Source organism: Carcharhinus amblyrhynchos, chromosome 11 (assembly GCF_965287045.1).
Source record: "Carcharhinus amblyrhynchos chromosome 11, sCarAmb.v2.hapA, whole genome shotgun sequence".
Taxonomy (NCBI): Eukaryota; Metazoa; Chordata; class Chondrichthyes; order Carcharhiniformes; family Carcharhinidae; genus Carcharhinus; species Carcharhinus amblyrhynchos.
In genome coordinates this window covers 43,737,455-43,752,336 of record NC_137334.1, presented here as the reverse complement: position 1 = coordinate 43,752,336, position 14,882 = coordinate 43,737,455, and the positions used below count along the sequence as shown (strand labels likewise).

General features: G+C 42.0%; 1 protein-coding gene across 1 annotated transcript; it reads right to left on the bottom strand.

Annotated features, from left to right (window-relative positions):
* Window positions 1–296: 296 nt before the first annotated feature.
* LOC145350079 (ATP synthase F(0) complex subunit C3, mitochondrial-like) lies at window positions 297–14,397 on the bottom strand. The gene is made up of 5 exons (XM_080198943.1): window positions 14,379–14,397; window positions 14,107–14,186; window positions 11,445–11,522; window positions 4,976–5,178; window positions 297–647 (listed from the first exon to the last, which is right to left on the bottom strand). Exons 2-5 carry the CDS (start codon window positions 14,143–14,145, stop codon window positions 533–535), a joined length of 435 nt encoding a protein of 144 aa, XP_080055069.1. The 5' UTR covers window positions 14,146–14,186; window positions 14,379–14,397; the 3' UTR covers window positions 297–532.
* Between the last annotated feature and the right edge of the window lie 485 nt (window positions 14,398–14,882).

Below are 14,882 nucleotides of genomic sequence, written 5' to 3'. Positions count from 1 at the left end.
GTCTCAATACCAATCCCTGGGCATTCCATTCAGCATTCCCAAAACTCCACTGAAATATAACCATAATTTTCTAGCCTTCTCAGTTTCTTATTCGTTCTCAAACTTTGTAGATTCAGGATAAATCTTAAATAGCCTTTTTATGTACACCTGCATCAAATGCTTTTTGTATGTCTAGGTACACTACACAACCTGGGATTGATCTCAAAAATAAAGGATGGTCGGGCAGATGTTTCCTTTTTGAATCCACATCAACTCTTTAGATTGTACAGATGATCCTCACTTTATTTCAGATAAGTTTTATTTATTTTATTTTACACAGCTACATCAATACAGACCATAGTAACCAGTATATTTAGTAAACTGCAACGAGTATACCTTAAAATAATCACACATTATTATTTGTATTAGGATTTATTGGAACATTTGATAACACTTAGGAAACATACATTTCCATGATACCAACGTAAATATTTGTGGGAGCCAAGGTGAAATACTAATTACATTTGTATTTGATCAGGCTATTCATCAAATTTTACATCGCAAACAAAATCAGGAAAGCAACCATTAAACAGAAGAGTCCCATAGCTTCAGACAGAGCAAATCCAAGGATAGCATATGAGAATAACTGCTGCTTCAGAGAAGGATTTCTACAAGAAAAAAAAACATCATTAAATTCTAAACTGTAACCTCATATCAGGAAGTCTCAAATTAGCACTCAACTGGAAAGTAAAGCTATTCTTTATGTACTATTGGCTGCATGTGATCACGGCAGTAAAATATACTACACAAAAGGTGATAGGATGTGTTTTCACAAAAGGTCCAGATCAAGACTGTCCCCAAATTCAGATATTTCATCGGAACCCCAAGCTGCTCTTGCAAATTGCCACAAAACAATGGCATAAGCTTCTTGGTTTAGGAATATTGCATGAAGAATGGAAACGATACGCTTCGAAAAAAGGAGACAAACTCTGCAGTTTTCTATTATATTATCCCCAAAAGCAAACTACTACATTCTATACAAATTAAGGCAGTATTTCCTTTTTGCTTAAATTATAAAATATATCTTTGTATTCAAGTAGGTGTACTAATTATTATGGAAGATCTGGAAAGGAAGCAAATCTTGAATTTCTTAATAATACAGAAAACACAACGTATCTTTAAAAATGATTTAAATACCATAAAATAAAACATTTCTAGGAAGTTACATGCAAAACTATACCATTACTTAAGAATTTGAAGTCAATCAATGGAATAGGCTTCACTGAAACATGAGATGTAAATCTGATGCACAAACTGTATCAAAGTTTACAATATTGTAGCATTTTCCTCTACAAAACAACATGAGGGAAGAAAAACATGGTTACTGAGTCTGAGAAGGAAGAAAGAAAAAATGAAGTGCGACATCAAAAACACGGTCAAAGAAAAAAGTATTTAAAAAGGCATTTGAAAGCAGGGAGGAGGCCACACAGAGGATTTTAGGGAGGGAACTCTTGAGGATGGGCATGTGGTGACTGAAACCTGGCAACTGGTAGTTGGTAGAGTCTAGTCCAGAAGCGTATGGAGTTACAGATGGAAGCTGAAGAACAGGGACAAATGCAGCTTTAAAATAGAAAAAAACAATTCTTGCAGACAATGATCAAGCAGGTAGCAGTGAATATATATGATACTGGCTTTAGGTTTGGATGATGATGCAGAGGGATAGCACGCAAATGGAGGAGCACAAGGAATACACCCTAGAATTTCAGAAATTATTTTATTGGCACCGGAGGAGAAATCATTAGCGATTTTGTATCTTTGTTACTTAATATTGGATTGGAACCATTAGAAAGCAGTAACAGAAGAGGGCTATAGAAGAAAGACAATGGAGCAGAATGGGGTCATTGATAGTACTGAAAACAGGGCTGAGAAAAAATGCAAGCTGCACTAAAACAAGGAAACAACAGAAAACAAGAGATTAGAAATAGTGTTAGCCCAGAAAATAAATGAATTGAGAGTGACCTTTCTGAAGAAGGGTAGAGGGGATTATCAGAAGTTCTGAAGGAGCAGTGTCAATACTGGAGGACATGAACATGTTTGTAGACAAGAGGAAGCAGGAGTGGATCAAGGGGCAGGTCACAGATGTCTGGGAGTGACTGCAGGATGGGGACAGAGCAATTAAGAAATGAGACATACCAAAGGGTGCAGACAGAACAGACAGCTGTGTGGATTTTGGATATAAAATTGTCCAACTCCTCACATTAAATGTCTCAGAGGATATTAGACAGAAAATGTAGCAGGATTTACTCCCATTCTCCAGCACTGTTTGGTCAGAAAGGAAGCAGTGTCATCGTGAGCCAGATTTAGCAACAGACAGTAAGGCATGTTGTTTGGCACATGACCCCAGGCCATATCATCTGACAGAGTGGCACTCTGCTTTAAATTACTTGACTAGAAATCCAGGTGATCCCACCTTGCCAACTCAAGCTGAGTTAGATCCATGTAGTGCTATGTGCTCCCAGCTCAAGGCAACTCGGTCAAAGGTGGGTACGCCACACCTCTTTGCTGTCATAAACTTGTTCAGTTTAAAGATATTTGACAAGCAGGATGAAGATAAGTGGGTAGGATGTGTGTATGTGGAGTTGGGCCTGGGGGAAGGGTACAAGAATGAAGGGCCTTAAGGAAGATGGGGAGTTGTGTATAAGAAAGTAAACAAGGATAGATTGGAGAGGACATTATTAGCAGCAAGATAATTCAGAGGTTGTGAATCCTAATACGATCAAGGAACATCCATTTTTGGGTAAAAAGTCAATATGAGTAAAGACTGAGGGAAGGAGGTCGGGAGAGTTGGGTAAAAGCTAGTGCAAGTAGGAGATTAAAGATGCTAAGATGTTGTTAGATGGAATAATGGAGGGCAAACATCACAATCATTGCACAAGGCGTTTGAAGGAGTTGATAAGGATGATTTTGCAGCAAAGGTGGCATAAGTGACAGAGGGGATGATATTTGAATATGAACAGGAGTCAGAGTTAATCCAACATGGGTCCTGGAGATCAGTGGCAAGCCATCACTATGATCTGAGTAGGAAATATGGTAGAATTTAAAAGCAGGAGCAATAATTTTCATATGATTCATAGTGAGTCAGCTTTTGGTCAGGCCCAGGATATTAATGCACTCCTTCAGGGTGAAATGCCAGATGGAAAGGCCTTTCCCAAATGTATGTAAAATTTATAGGGTGATACAGAAAAGGTGTAGGCTGAGGATATGCGATGAGGCTAGGAGAAATGAGTTACATTGCAGCAGGTCAGATAAGTAATATACATCAGAAGAGATGTCAAAACCATGGGTGACTACTGGGATATAATATGCAGTTTGTGCCACAAAAGATGTGGATAACAATGCCAGAAATGGAAATAGAGAAGTCTTGGGCTGTTCAGCATGGATGAACCATAAACAGAAAATGCTGGAAAATCACAGGTCTAACAGCATCTGTAGAGAAAGAATAGGGCTAACATTTTGAGTCTGGATGACCCCTCGTCAGATCAGTGCCTGAGTTGGCAGAGTAAAATAATTAGGGGAACAGGGAGCCACTGGGGGTTATGGCTGGGAAAGAGTGGCAGAGACAGAGCAAATAGAAAAAGGGGAAGGGAAGCAACTGACATAGAGAACATGGATAAAAGAACAACACAATGGTTTGAGGCAACAGCAATTATTCACAATGTAAAAGAGGGAATATAGTGCAGATAATTTTTTTTAAAACAAAAAGATTTTTGGGAAGTGGTAAATTTCATTGCCTTTACCATTTAAAAACATCACAACATTTTAAACGATAAGGGCAATGAAATTTACTGCTTTAGAGAACAGATTTGGTTGAATAATCTATCGTAGCAATTTAAAACCAGTCTAGCATACTTCCAAAAAACAAAATAACAGAAATGTAAGGAGCATAAAATGTGTACTTATATGAAGCAGGATACCTTTCACAGTGGCATAACCATCAAACTCAAAGTGATATATAACACAAGCCTCTGGGTAACCTCACTACTTGATCCAGAGACTGCTGGTCCATTCTTACGCTAAAAACAGCTTTTCAACCACTGTCATCAGACAGTTGATTTCTCAAACTGGCCATGAGAACTTGTAAAACACTGATGTCTTATTTTTCATGGTCAGCAGCAGAAAAATTATGGTGCATTCTTTTTATCGTCATCACACTCATTCTTAAAACAATATCGAGGAGGCAACAGAATTTAGAAAGTGAGTGATTGTGGAAGAAAGTGATGGATGCATAATCAATATACATTAAACTGAAATCAACCTTTCTGAAAATGACTTTAGTCTTATTTCCAACATTACTTAATTTATAGATTCCAATCTGTAGTTTATTTTTACCTCAGCTGCTGCAAATTGCTTTCAGTATCTTCAATTTCTATCTTTTTTTAGTTTCTTTCTTTCCTGTCTGACATACCAGCACTTTTTCCTGGATTCAATGATAGCCACATAATCCACGATCACTAAGACTAAGAAAGAAGACTAAGTAAATTACCTAATAGCAATTGGGTGCTACCCATTTGAAATTTTCAAAAAACTGAAGATTGTCAGAGGAAAGGGAGAAGGGAGGTTAAGGGCTACTATAGTTTTGAGGTTCTGGGAAGGAAGGGTTCTAAGAATCAGTGCAAGAAGATGAGTTTAACAGTGAAAGGAATAGAGTATTTGATAATATATTTTGAAAATGATTTCAATTGGGAGATCACAATCATCAGCAGCTTCTATTACAAATGCATGTGTCAAATTTTGTTGATGAAAGAATCAGCTGTAATGCCTCTTGTCGTCTACTAAACCCGAGCAAAGGCAACACCTTCAGGAATAAAATGAAAAAACAGGTAATGGGCAATTTTCTACAATATAACCACTTTGACAGTGTGCACAAATGCCCAATTACAGTACAGGGTATTTTCATGAAAATTTTCTGAGTAGGCTGAGTCCTTGTTAAGATTACCTGGCATAGCCAATAATAAGACTACCAAAAACTGTTCCAATTCCAGCACCAGAACCTGCCACTCCAACTGTGGCAGCTCCAGCACCAATAAACTTTGCAGCAGTGTCAATATCTGGCCTTGTAGCGCTTGTCTGGAATTCTCTGAGCACTTCTTGAATAAATGAATTCTTGCCCTGGATCCTTCTTGAAAATGTTGAGTTTCCCTAGAATTAATTCAAAAACAGGGATTTACAAAAAGCAATGTTTTCCTTATAATAAATACTTTAAAACTTGTGGTATGCACTTGCTGCCAACAGTGGAGGCTAAAGGGAAATCTGATAGAGGTGTACAAAATTGAGAGGCATAGACAGAGTAGATAGACAAAAAGCTTTTCCTAGGGTGGAAGTCTCAATTACAAGGGACCACATGTTCAAGGTGAGAGGGGGAAAGTTTAAAGGAAGCACGTGGGGGGAGTTTTTCCTCGCAGAGTGGTGGATGCCTGGAACACGCTGCCAGAGGAAGTGGTGGAAGCAGGTACATTAGCAACATTTAAGAGATATCTGGATGGGTACATGAACAGGGAGGGATTGGAGGAATACAGACCAAGTAAGGGCAGTTTTCTTTTAAGTTTAGTTGGGACATCATGATCAACACAGGCCTGGAGAGCTAAAGGACCTGTAATATTCCTATTATAAACAAAGAACAACAAAGAACAAAACAGCCTGGGAAACAGGCCCTTCGGCCCAATGAGCCCACACCGCCATTTTAACATTATGAGTCCCCCCTCCACCCATGACCCTTGTCTTTGCTTATGGCACTCCACATTAAGGGAAGACTAATTTAAGGACAATTTGTTACACCAATCAGCCTAATTGCACATCTTTGGGGTGTGGGAGGAAACCGGAGCACCCGGAAAAAACTCACGCAAGCACGGGGAGAATGCGCAAACTCCCACAGACACTGGCCCAATCCATGTATCTGCACAGCAAACAGTGATAGTCACTGAGCTGTCGTGTTGCCCAGCTTCTGGTTCAGTTTAAGCATACACTAACGACGTGAAGCACTAGGCTATTCTCGAAACAACCAAGAGCAGCCCTCGTACAACCCATCGCATGTATGCCCCTTGTTGGGCAACAAGGCGGACGGAAACACCTGTGGATTAAAAGAGAAAAACATCAGTATCATCCACATCCTTACACATTCCCAGGGATGTCCCAAGGCTCCTGAACCTTATTTAAAACAGTCTCCTATATCCCTCCATCTCTATTCCGCTCATGTGCCTAAGTAACTCTTAAACAACTCCAGCATGCCTGCCTCCACCACCTTGCTTGGCACAGCATTCCAAACCCCCACTACCCTCTGTGTGAAAAACCTCCCTCTAACATCCGAATTATACCTCGTCCCCCCCTCACCCTAAGCCCGTGGCCCCTTGTAATGTGCGTTTCCAACCTAGGGAAAAGCTTACCACTGTTTATCTATACCCTTCATAATCTTACATACCTCTATTAGATCTCCCCTCAGTCGCCATCTTTCAAGGGAAAACAGCCCCATTTGCTCAATCTTTCCTCATAACCCAGTCCTTCCACACCAGGCAGCATCCTGGTAAACCTCTTCTGCACTCTCTCCAGGGTCTCCACGTCTTTCCGGGAGTAAGGCGACCAGAACTGGACGCAGTACTCCAAATGCAGCCTAACCAACGTTCTATACAACTGCAACATTAGACTCCAGCTCTTATACTCTATACCCCTTCCTACAAAGGCTAACATACCATAAGCTTTTTTCACAACCTTCTCCACTTGTACTGCCACCTTCAAAGACTTGTGCACTTGCACCCCCAGGTCCCTCTGCGTTTCTATACTTCATAGGTCTACCCTTTATCGTATAACTCCCCCCTACATTATTTCTGCCAAAATGCATCACCTCACATTTATCAGGATTAAACTCTATTTGCCATTTATCTGCCCAATATACCAGCCTATCTATATCCCGTTGTATTGCCTGACACTGCTCCTCACTGCCTGCCAATCCAGCCATCTTAGTGTCATCTGCAAATTTGCTGATCACACCAGTTACTCCCTCTTCCAAGTCATTTACGTATATTACAAATAGAAAAGGTCCCAGTACTTAGCCCTGCGGCACCCTACTAGTGACAGACCTCCAGCTAGAAAAGGACCCTTCCACTACTACTCTCTGTCTCCTCTTACCAAGCCAGTTATCAATCCATCTAGATACCTGGCCTTGTATTCCATGAGCCTTAACCTTTTCAACCAACCTACCATGAGGGACTTTATCAAACACCTTACTGAAATCCACATAGACGACATCAACGGCTCGTCCTTCGTCGACCGTTTTTGTCACTTGATGTTTGAGGAACATTTGTAACAGGAAACATCTGATGGTGAAATTTGTTCACCTTGCATTACTTCTCACGGTGCTGCGCAGACTTGTCAAATTTTATGTGCTAGATGAATGAATTCCTCCCCATCCTGTGCCCCCCCCCATGTTATCACTTGCCTGTCATCACAGATTGAAAAGTCTCTTTATAGATGGCATGCAACATTTGCCATGCCCGTTACTTCAGCATGTCTCTATCTTTGTTCTCCATGTTTTACATCTGCCTCTGTCATTTTTCTTGAGCTTGCCAGTGTCCCACTTTCACAACCACACTGTGGGCATGTTGATGTTGATCACCTGTCAAACCTCCTTCCCCATTCTACACCCACACCGCTAAGTGAGCTTCTCCTCCTGCAGTAATTTCCCAGCTCTACAGGTGGAGTTTAAGTGCTATAATCATTTTAAATGAAGTTGCTTCTTTTACTGTCAGGAAACCGGTAACAAGGAAAGAAGCTTTTGGGAGATGACAGGCTCAACCGTTTTGTCACTTCCAACTCTGGTATAGATATCCTTATCCGATTTCGGTCATTCCCTCCAGTACAGCACTCCTTCAAATCCAAGCGATGCAAGCTTGAGCTCATCTGGTGTACAATTACCTTAATTATCCATTGCAGGATCTAGCAGAATCATCAGTCTCAAATGGTCTTTTCTATCCTGTCAACATCGCCAGCAGTCTGGCGAACAGTGATAGCCCAGATGCCTTTCCAGCCTCACCTCTCATAAACAAGAAGCTTATTGACTTTTTTTGCATCACAATAGAAATCATTAATTCATCCACCTCAGCTCCTTCCTCCACTTGCCCTGGATTAGCAATCCAAGCCTGTCCTTGACATTTCTTCCCTCCCGCCCCCTTACAAGAGATAAGATTCCTTTCCCTAGTTTTTTCCTATCCCCATCTATTATGTAAATTACAGTGAAAGAATCTTGCAGCAAAAGGCATCAGTCTTAAATTTCAGCTCATTAAAAATGCTATTCAATTTAATTCCACATCCCATTTTCCACCATAGTCCTGCAAGTTAGTCCTGTTCAAGTGCCCAGCCAATAACCTTTTGAAAGTTCACATGGACTCAGATTCCACCAACCTTCCACCACAGCATCCTGATCTTAAAACTCTTGTTGGACAAAAAAATAATTTCCTCTCCAATTTTTTTTGACGATTATTTTAAATGCATGATCTCTGACATCCCACTTGCCAAACTAAACAGTTTCTCCCCACTTGCTCTGTAATTTTGAACACCTCTATCAAGTTTCTCCTTAATCTTGAGAACAATTCCAGTTTTCTCAATCTTCCCACATTACTGAAGTTCTAATTTAATTCTTATCTATGTTAATAGTTTCTCTTCCTGATCCTACACCATTACCTTGTGTATCCCAAGGATCTACCCCTTGGCCCCCTTTACATTTCTCATCTACATTCTGCCCCTCAGCAACATCATCCAAAAGTACAGACTTACTTTTCACATATACAACTGAGTGTCATCAGTACACATCACCACACCTGTTGCTAAATTATCAGACTGCTTATCTGACATTCAGTACTAAATGTTCAGAAATTTCTTCCAATTAAATACTGGAAAGACTGAAGCCATTGTTTTAGGTCCCAACTCTGTTCCCTACCTATTGATTCCATCCCTCTCAGTGGCAATAATTTAGAATGAAACCAATTGGTTCACAATCTTGACATCACATATGATCTGAAGATGATCTTCCCAGTGCCGACCACCTATCTTCACATCCTTAACACTGCCTGACTTTGCCCGTCTCACTTCTTTGTCAAAAATCTCAATCGAGCCTTTGTTACCTCTAGATTTGACTATTCCATTGCATTTCTGGTTGGTTTCCTACATACTACCCTCCATAAACTTAAGGACATCCAAAAACTCTGCTGCCCATGTCTTAATTCATGATAGGTTCTGTTTCCCCATCATCCCTGGGCTCGCTGATCTACAAGGGCTCCTCAGCAGCCAAGACCTCAATTTTAAAATTCTCATCCTGGGTTTTCAAATCCTTCCACGTCCTTGCTCCCCCACCTCTATTGTCCACAAGCCTCACATCCGTCCAAGACATCTATGTTCATCTAATTCTGGTCTCTTGTGCTTTCCCAATTTTTCCACGTCACTGAATGTGCACTTTCAGTTGCACAAGCTCTAAGTTTGTGAATGCCATCCCTCCACTTCTTTGCGTCTCTACCTTCCTTTCCTCATGTAAGATACTGCAGAAAACCCACCTCTGACCAAGCTTTTCATCATATGACCTAATATCTCCTTCTGTGGCTCAGTGTCACAATTGGTTTTATAATACTCCTGCAAAGTGCCTCATTATGTCAAAGCTGTCATGTAAATTGTTATTGTTGACCCTCATTTCCAGTAATATCCTCAGTATCCCTTCTAAGGCCTTAATGTTTTTGCTAAATTGAAGCACTTCATTAAAAATTATATACAAATTCGGAACAGCAGTAGACCACTAGGCCCCTCAAGCCTGCTCACCATTCAAGTAAATCATTGCTGGTCTGGTTTTAACTTCAATCTCACATTCCTGCCTACCCCGTCAACTTTTCAGTACTTTGGATAATACGTGCATGCAAGTGCAATATTTTTAGTGAGCTATTGATCAATATCAAAATCCTGAGCACTAATACCAGCGTGTATCATTTGCTCTACAGGTAATGATTTAACCTATCAGCCGGTTTTGTTATTACTTTCTGCCTGCCACTGTTATTTCACACATTCTTCAATGTGTTTTTCAAACTTAAGTCTTGTTCACAAATTCAAAAACTGAACCAAATTTAATTGGGGGTACAGATCATCAGAACTGGACTAAACCAATGAACAACTGTTTCAGAACATTAAATATTGGGACACCATCTAAACAAATACTTGTATACCAGAGTGTTAAAATGTTCTTTCACAGTTAACTAGTACTGCAGGACTAAATAAATAGCATGTTTTGGGGGATTTAAAGCTCAACATATTAGGACAATGACAAAAAACTTGATCAAAGATAAAAGGAGATACTTTTTAAAGGAGTATCTTAGAGAAGCGAGGTCGAGAGACCAAGTAATTCAGAGGGAAAATTTAATTGTTTGGGGTCTCAGTAACTAAAGTAACTGCCAATGTTGGAGCAATCAAAACTGGGGATATGTAAGAGGCCAGAAGTAGAGGCACAAGTTTATTTATTGGTGTCATAAGTAAGCTTACATTAATACTACAATGAAATTACTGTGAGAATCCCCTAGTCGCCACATTCTGGCACCTGTTTGGATACATTGAGAATTTAAGCATGACCAATGCACTAACTAGCACATCTTTCAAACAGTGGGAGGAAACCAGAGCACCCAGAGGAAACACATGCAGACATAGGCAAAACTTGCAGACTATGCACAGACAGTGACCAAAGCAGGGAATCAAACTGGGTCCCTGGCACCGTGATGCAACAGCGCTAACCACTGTGCCACCCTATCTCAGAGGATGGAGGGAGTGAAATACATAGAGAGGGGCTAGATCATAGATGGATTGAAAGCATGAATGAGAATTTTAAGAATCCAGGAGTTGCCAGACCTGGCACCAATTTACTCAGAAAACACAGACATCATCAGTAAATGGAATTTGATATGAGTTAGGTTACAGACAGCAGAGTTTTAAATGCGCCCCAGTTTACGAAGGCTGAAAGGTGGAAAGCATTGGAATAGTCCATTCTAGACGTAACAAAGACATGGATAAGAGTTTTAGCAGATGAGCTAAGGTAAGTAGAAATGGGTGATATTACAGAGATGGAAGTAGGCAGTCTTGGTGGCAGAGAGATATGGAATGAAAGGTCAGTTCAGGGTCAAACAGGATGTCAAGATTGTGAACAGTCTGACTCAGCCTCAGACAATGGTTTGCTACACTTGGGTAACTTTTGGATACTTAACAGCTCGTGCAGGTTGGATAACACTGGTAATAAATACTATACTTTGGAGTTGGTAGCCTATCCCATGGATACAGAGATGAGCAACCCAAGTAGAAAGCAAGTAATGAAGGGAAGGGATACACTTTTTAAAGAAAGTTACTTCAAACTGTTGTCATATATTTAAAAACAACAAAGTTCATTCACCTACTTTTCCAAACCGAGACTCTGGTGTGAACATGACTGACGTGGAAAGTGGTCTGTATAGAGCTCCAGATCCATAGCGAACCTAGTTAAGAAAAAAAGTTGCATATCTAAACACCTTCGTCAAGAATCCCCAAGTGACCCTGCAAGGCAACAGGCTTTTTTAAGCACTAAAATGCATATTAGTAGAATGCAAGTACCCTGTCACTGCTTCTCATCACTGTCGAGCTGAAAATCTAAACACAACACTTTCTCAGGCTGTGGAAGGAGATAAGAATTAGAGACCAGATTCTCTCTTCAATAATAACTAGAAAGCAAGGCAGTTGTTTGCTTCATTATCAGAGCAGTGCTTAGTGAAGTCTTGATAGAAGTTGGCGGAGAGTACACAATTTTACTTTTAGAAGCAATCTGACAGAAAATGAATTGTCACATGGAGACCTATGACTTAACAAATGACACAGCACAGATTTGTTGAAGTAAGAAGATTGATGAAGGTAGTGTGGCTGATATTGTATACACAGACAATGAAAAAGGTATTTGAAAAGTATCATATTAAAGACTTGTTAGCAAAATTGAAGCCTACACAATTAATGGGACAATGGCAATGTGGATATGAAACTGACTAAGACAGAAGGTTTGAGGTTTAATCTCACAAGTAGGTTTACATTAACACGGCAATGAAATTACTATGAAAATCCCCTATTGCCACAGTCCAGTGTCTATTCGGGTACCATAAGACATAGGAGCAGAATTAATACACTGAGGATACATGGAGGGAGAATTTAGCATGGCCAATGCACTTAACCAGCACGTCTTTCAGACTGTGAAACCAGAGCACCAGGAAACGTACACAAACATGGGGCAAATGCAGACTCCACACAGACAATGATCCAAGCCAGGAATCGAAACCGAGTCCCTGGTGCTTTGTTTCAAACTGACTTTTCTGGTCATGAAAGCATAGCATAAGAAAATAAAACTATCTAGATTTCTTTTATGTTGGTATAGATGAAGAGAGAAGCAGAGACAGAAAAAATAAATAATGCCATCTGTACACTGGCTGTAGCCACAATAATAGTGCAGGCAGTTCCATTAGATGATCCCGTGAAGTACAGACCTATGGTGGAATTTAATTGCCTCCTCCCTGCAGGGCTTTGGTCGTAGGCAGGCATTTAATCAGGGAGGAGGTTGACAGTTGGGGACCCTGACACTTTCCAGACTCAAATTGTGTGTGATGGAAAGGCCTTCCATCACACTGTCAGTGGAGGCCCTTAAGTGGACAATTATTGCCCACATAGGACCACATTATACCCCACTAGTATTAACTGAGTGGGGGAGGACTTGCTAAATAGGAAGCATGACAAGCAAACCCACGAGGCATGCTTCAAAAAGGAGTCCAGCATCGGGAAATTTGGGAAACCTCAGCAGGCAGATCTCAGTCAGGTTTTGATCTCGGGAAAGACTGCTGCTGTCCATTTCAGTTCCCAAGTGGCACTTAATACAGGCGATCTTGTCTAAAATAGGTAATGTGGGATTCTTACTACATCTCCTTCCAGAGGGTCAGATCCCAGTCACCTCCATACCATCCTTAGTTTGAAATAAAGGGCTGAATCTTATGGAGGTAACAAAATGTCTTGGTGACCGGTTGGAAAGTCTGTGAAACCTCTGCATCACCTCTTTTAGAGGAAGCCTGCCTATCACATGCCACTCAGGCACTTTAAAAGGCCTGGGGCATTAAGTCTCATTGATTAAGAGCTACTGGCCAGAGGTCTCAACTCTTCTGCACTCAGCAGATCCCCTCTTGATGTCAGGTCCCTCGATCAGACACCGAATGCTGCTGCATGATGAACACGCTCAGAGCATACGAGCCATTTGCTTGCCATTCTCCCCATAAAGGTGAGCCAACATTTGCCACTGAATTCATTCAGGATGAAGTCCTTTTGTAGCTGGGTTGGAAGTCCTTTTGTGGCTGGGTAGGAAATCCATCCACAGGCTTAATCTGAACAGAGGCAGAAATGTGACAGGGTACACATCCCACCACTCTCCTGCCTAATAACATTTCCCCAACCATTGAATTCAACACGGTTGGGCAAAAGGTTCCACTCAATGCTGTATTTTAGCACACATTCCCAAATGTAAACGTCCACCACTACAATGATCAGTCACATTGAACTAACATTCATTGCATAACTTCCTGTGACCAAAGTTGAAGAATTAAGGGCAAACGCCAATCAAATATCTCTGAATTCCAGACATGCGCAAACATCCAGGACTTTTATAACTGGTCAATATTTCAGAAACAATTTAAAATTTATCTGATTTTTGTGAACCATTTGCAAGGACAGAAATTCAGGTGACAGACTTCGTGGAAATGTGATACAGGAGTTTCACAAGTTCCAATCCCTTCTCGACGGCAGACATTTTACAATTAATTTGTCCAAATATAATCAATCCCCAAAGACACAATCTCAGTGTATCTGCCACAACACCCAGCCTGCTCCCACCATTAATCACTCAACCCAGCATCGCGCCTTCAACAGAAATCACAGTCGAGGAACAGGAATCCTTGGGCCTAGTAGAGAGGGCAACGCTTCCCATTGGGAACCTCTTTCTACCCAGGAGAGTCATTCCCAGTTGTGCGGGACACAACCTCCTGCCTATCGGTCACTTACCGCAGCTGCGGCCGGGACCAGTCTGACGGCGGCGAACATGGTGGCGGTGAAAAGGGTCAAATCCAGGCAGTGCCCCCGACCTGCGGAGGAAAGGACAAAACCGAGTGAGTGGAAAACTCTGCAGCACAACCCCGCCGTGAAAGAGAAACCGGCAGCGATTACCCCACCGCCCGGGGCAGATCCCAGTGCTGATTAACCCTCCCGGGGGGTATCCCGGTGCGGTCAGCCCGGTGCTGATTAACTTGGCTCGCCCCGGCCCCAGCTTCACCTACCGGTAAAAAAACTCCCAGAGCAGGCGGCCGCGCAGGCGCGTCAGTGCATTGACGAAAGTGCCCGGATGCGGAGCATTGGCTGTCAAACCAACCCCAACCCAGCCCAACCAGAAGCAGCCTCAACTCAACTCAACCCAGCCCAGCCCAGCCCAGCCAGAAGCAGCCTCAACTCAACGCAACCCAGCCCAGCCAGAAGCAGCCTCAACGCAACCCAGCCCAGCCAGAAGCAGCCTCAACTCAACTCAACGCAACCCAGCCCAGCCAGAAGCAGCCTCAACGCAACCCAGCCCAGCCAGAAGCAGCCTCAACTCAACCCAGCCCAGCCAGAAGCAGCCTCAACTCAACCCAGCCCAGCCAGAAGCAGCCTCAACTCAACCCAGCCCAGCCCAGCCCAGCCAGAAGCAGCCTCAACTCAACCCAGCCCAGCCCAGCCCAGCCCAGCCAGAAGCAGCCTCAACTCAGCCCAGCCCAGCCAGAAGCAGCCTCAACTCAGCTCAGCCCAGC

Excerpts from the sequence above, each read along its gene's own strand:
- LOC145350079 (XM_080198943.1), bottom strand. The coding sequence starts at position 14,145 with ATGTTCGCCGCCGTCAGACTGGTCCCGGCCGCAGCTGCG. Across the intron at positions 11,523-14,106 it reads TGGTCCCGGCCGCAGCTGCG|GTTCGCTATGGATCTGGAGC; the intron begins GTAAGTGACCGA and ends TTTCTTAACTAG. Across the intron at positions 5,179-11,444 it reads CAGAGTCTCGGTTTGGAAAA|GGAAACTCAACATTTTCAAG; the intron begins GTAGGTGAATGA and ends AATTAATTCTAG.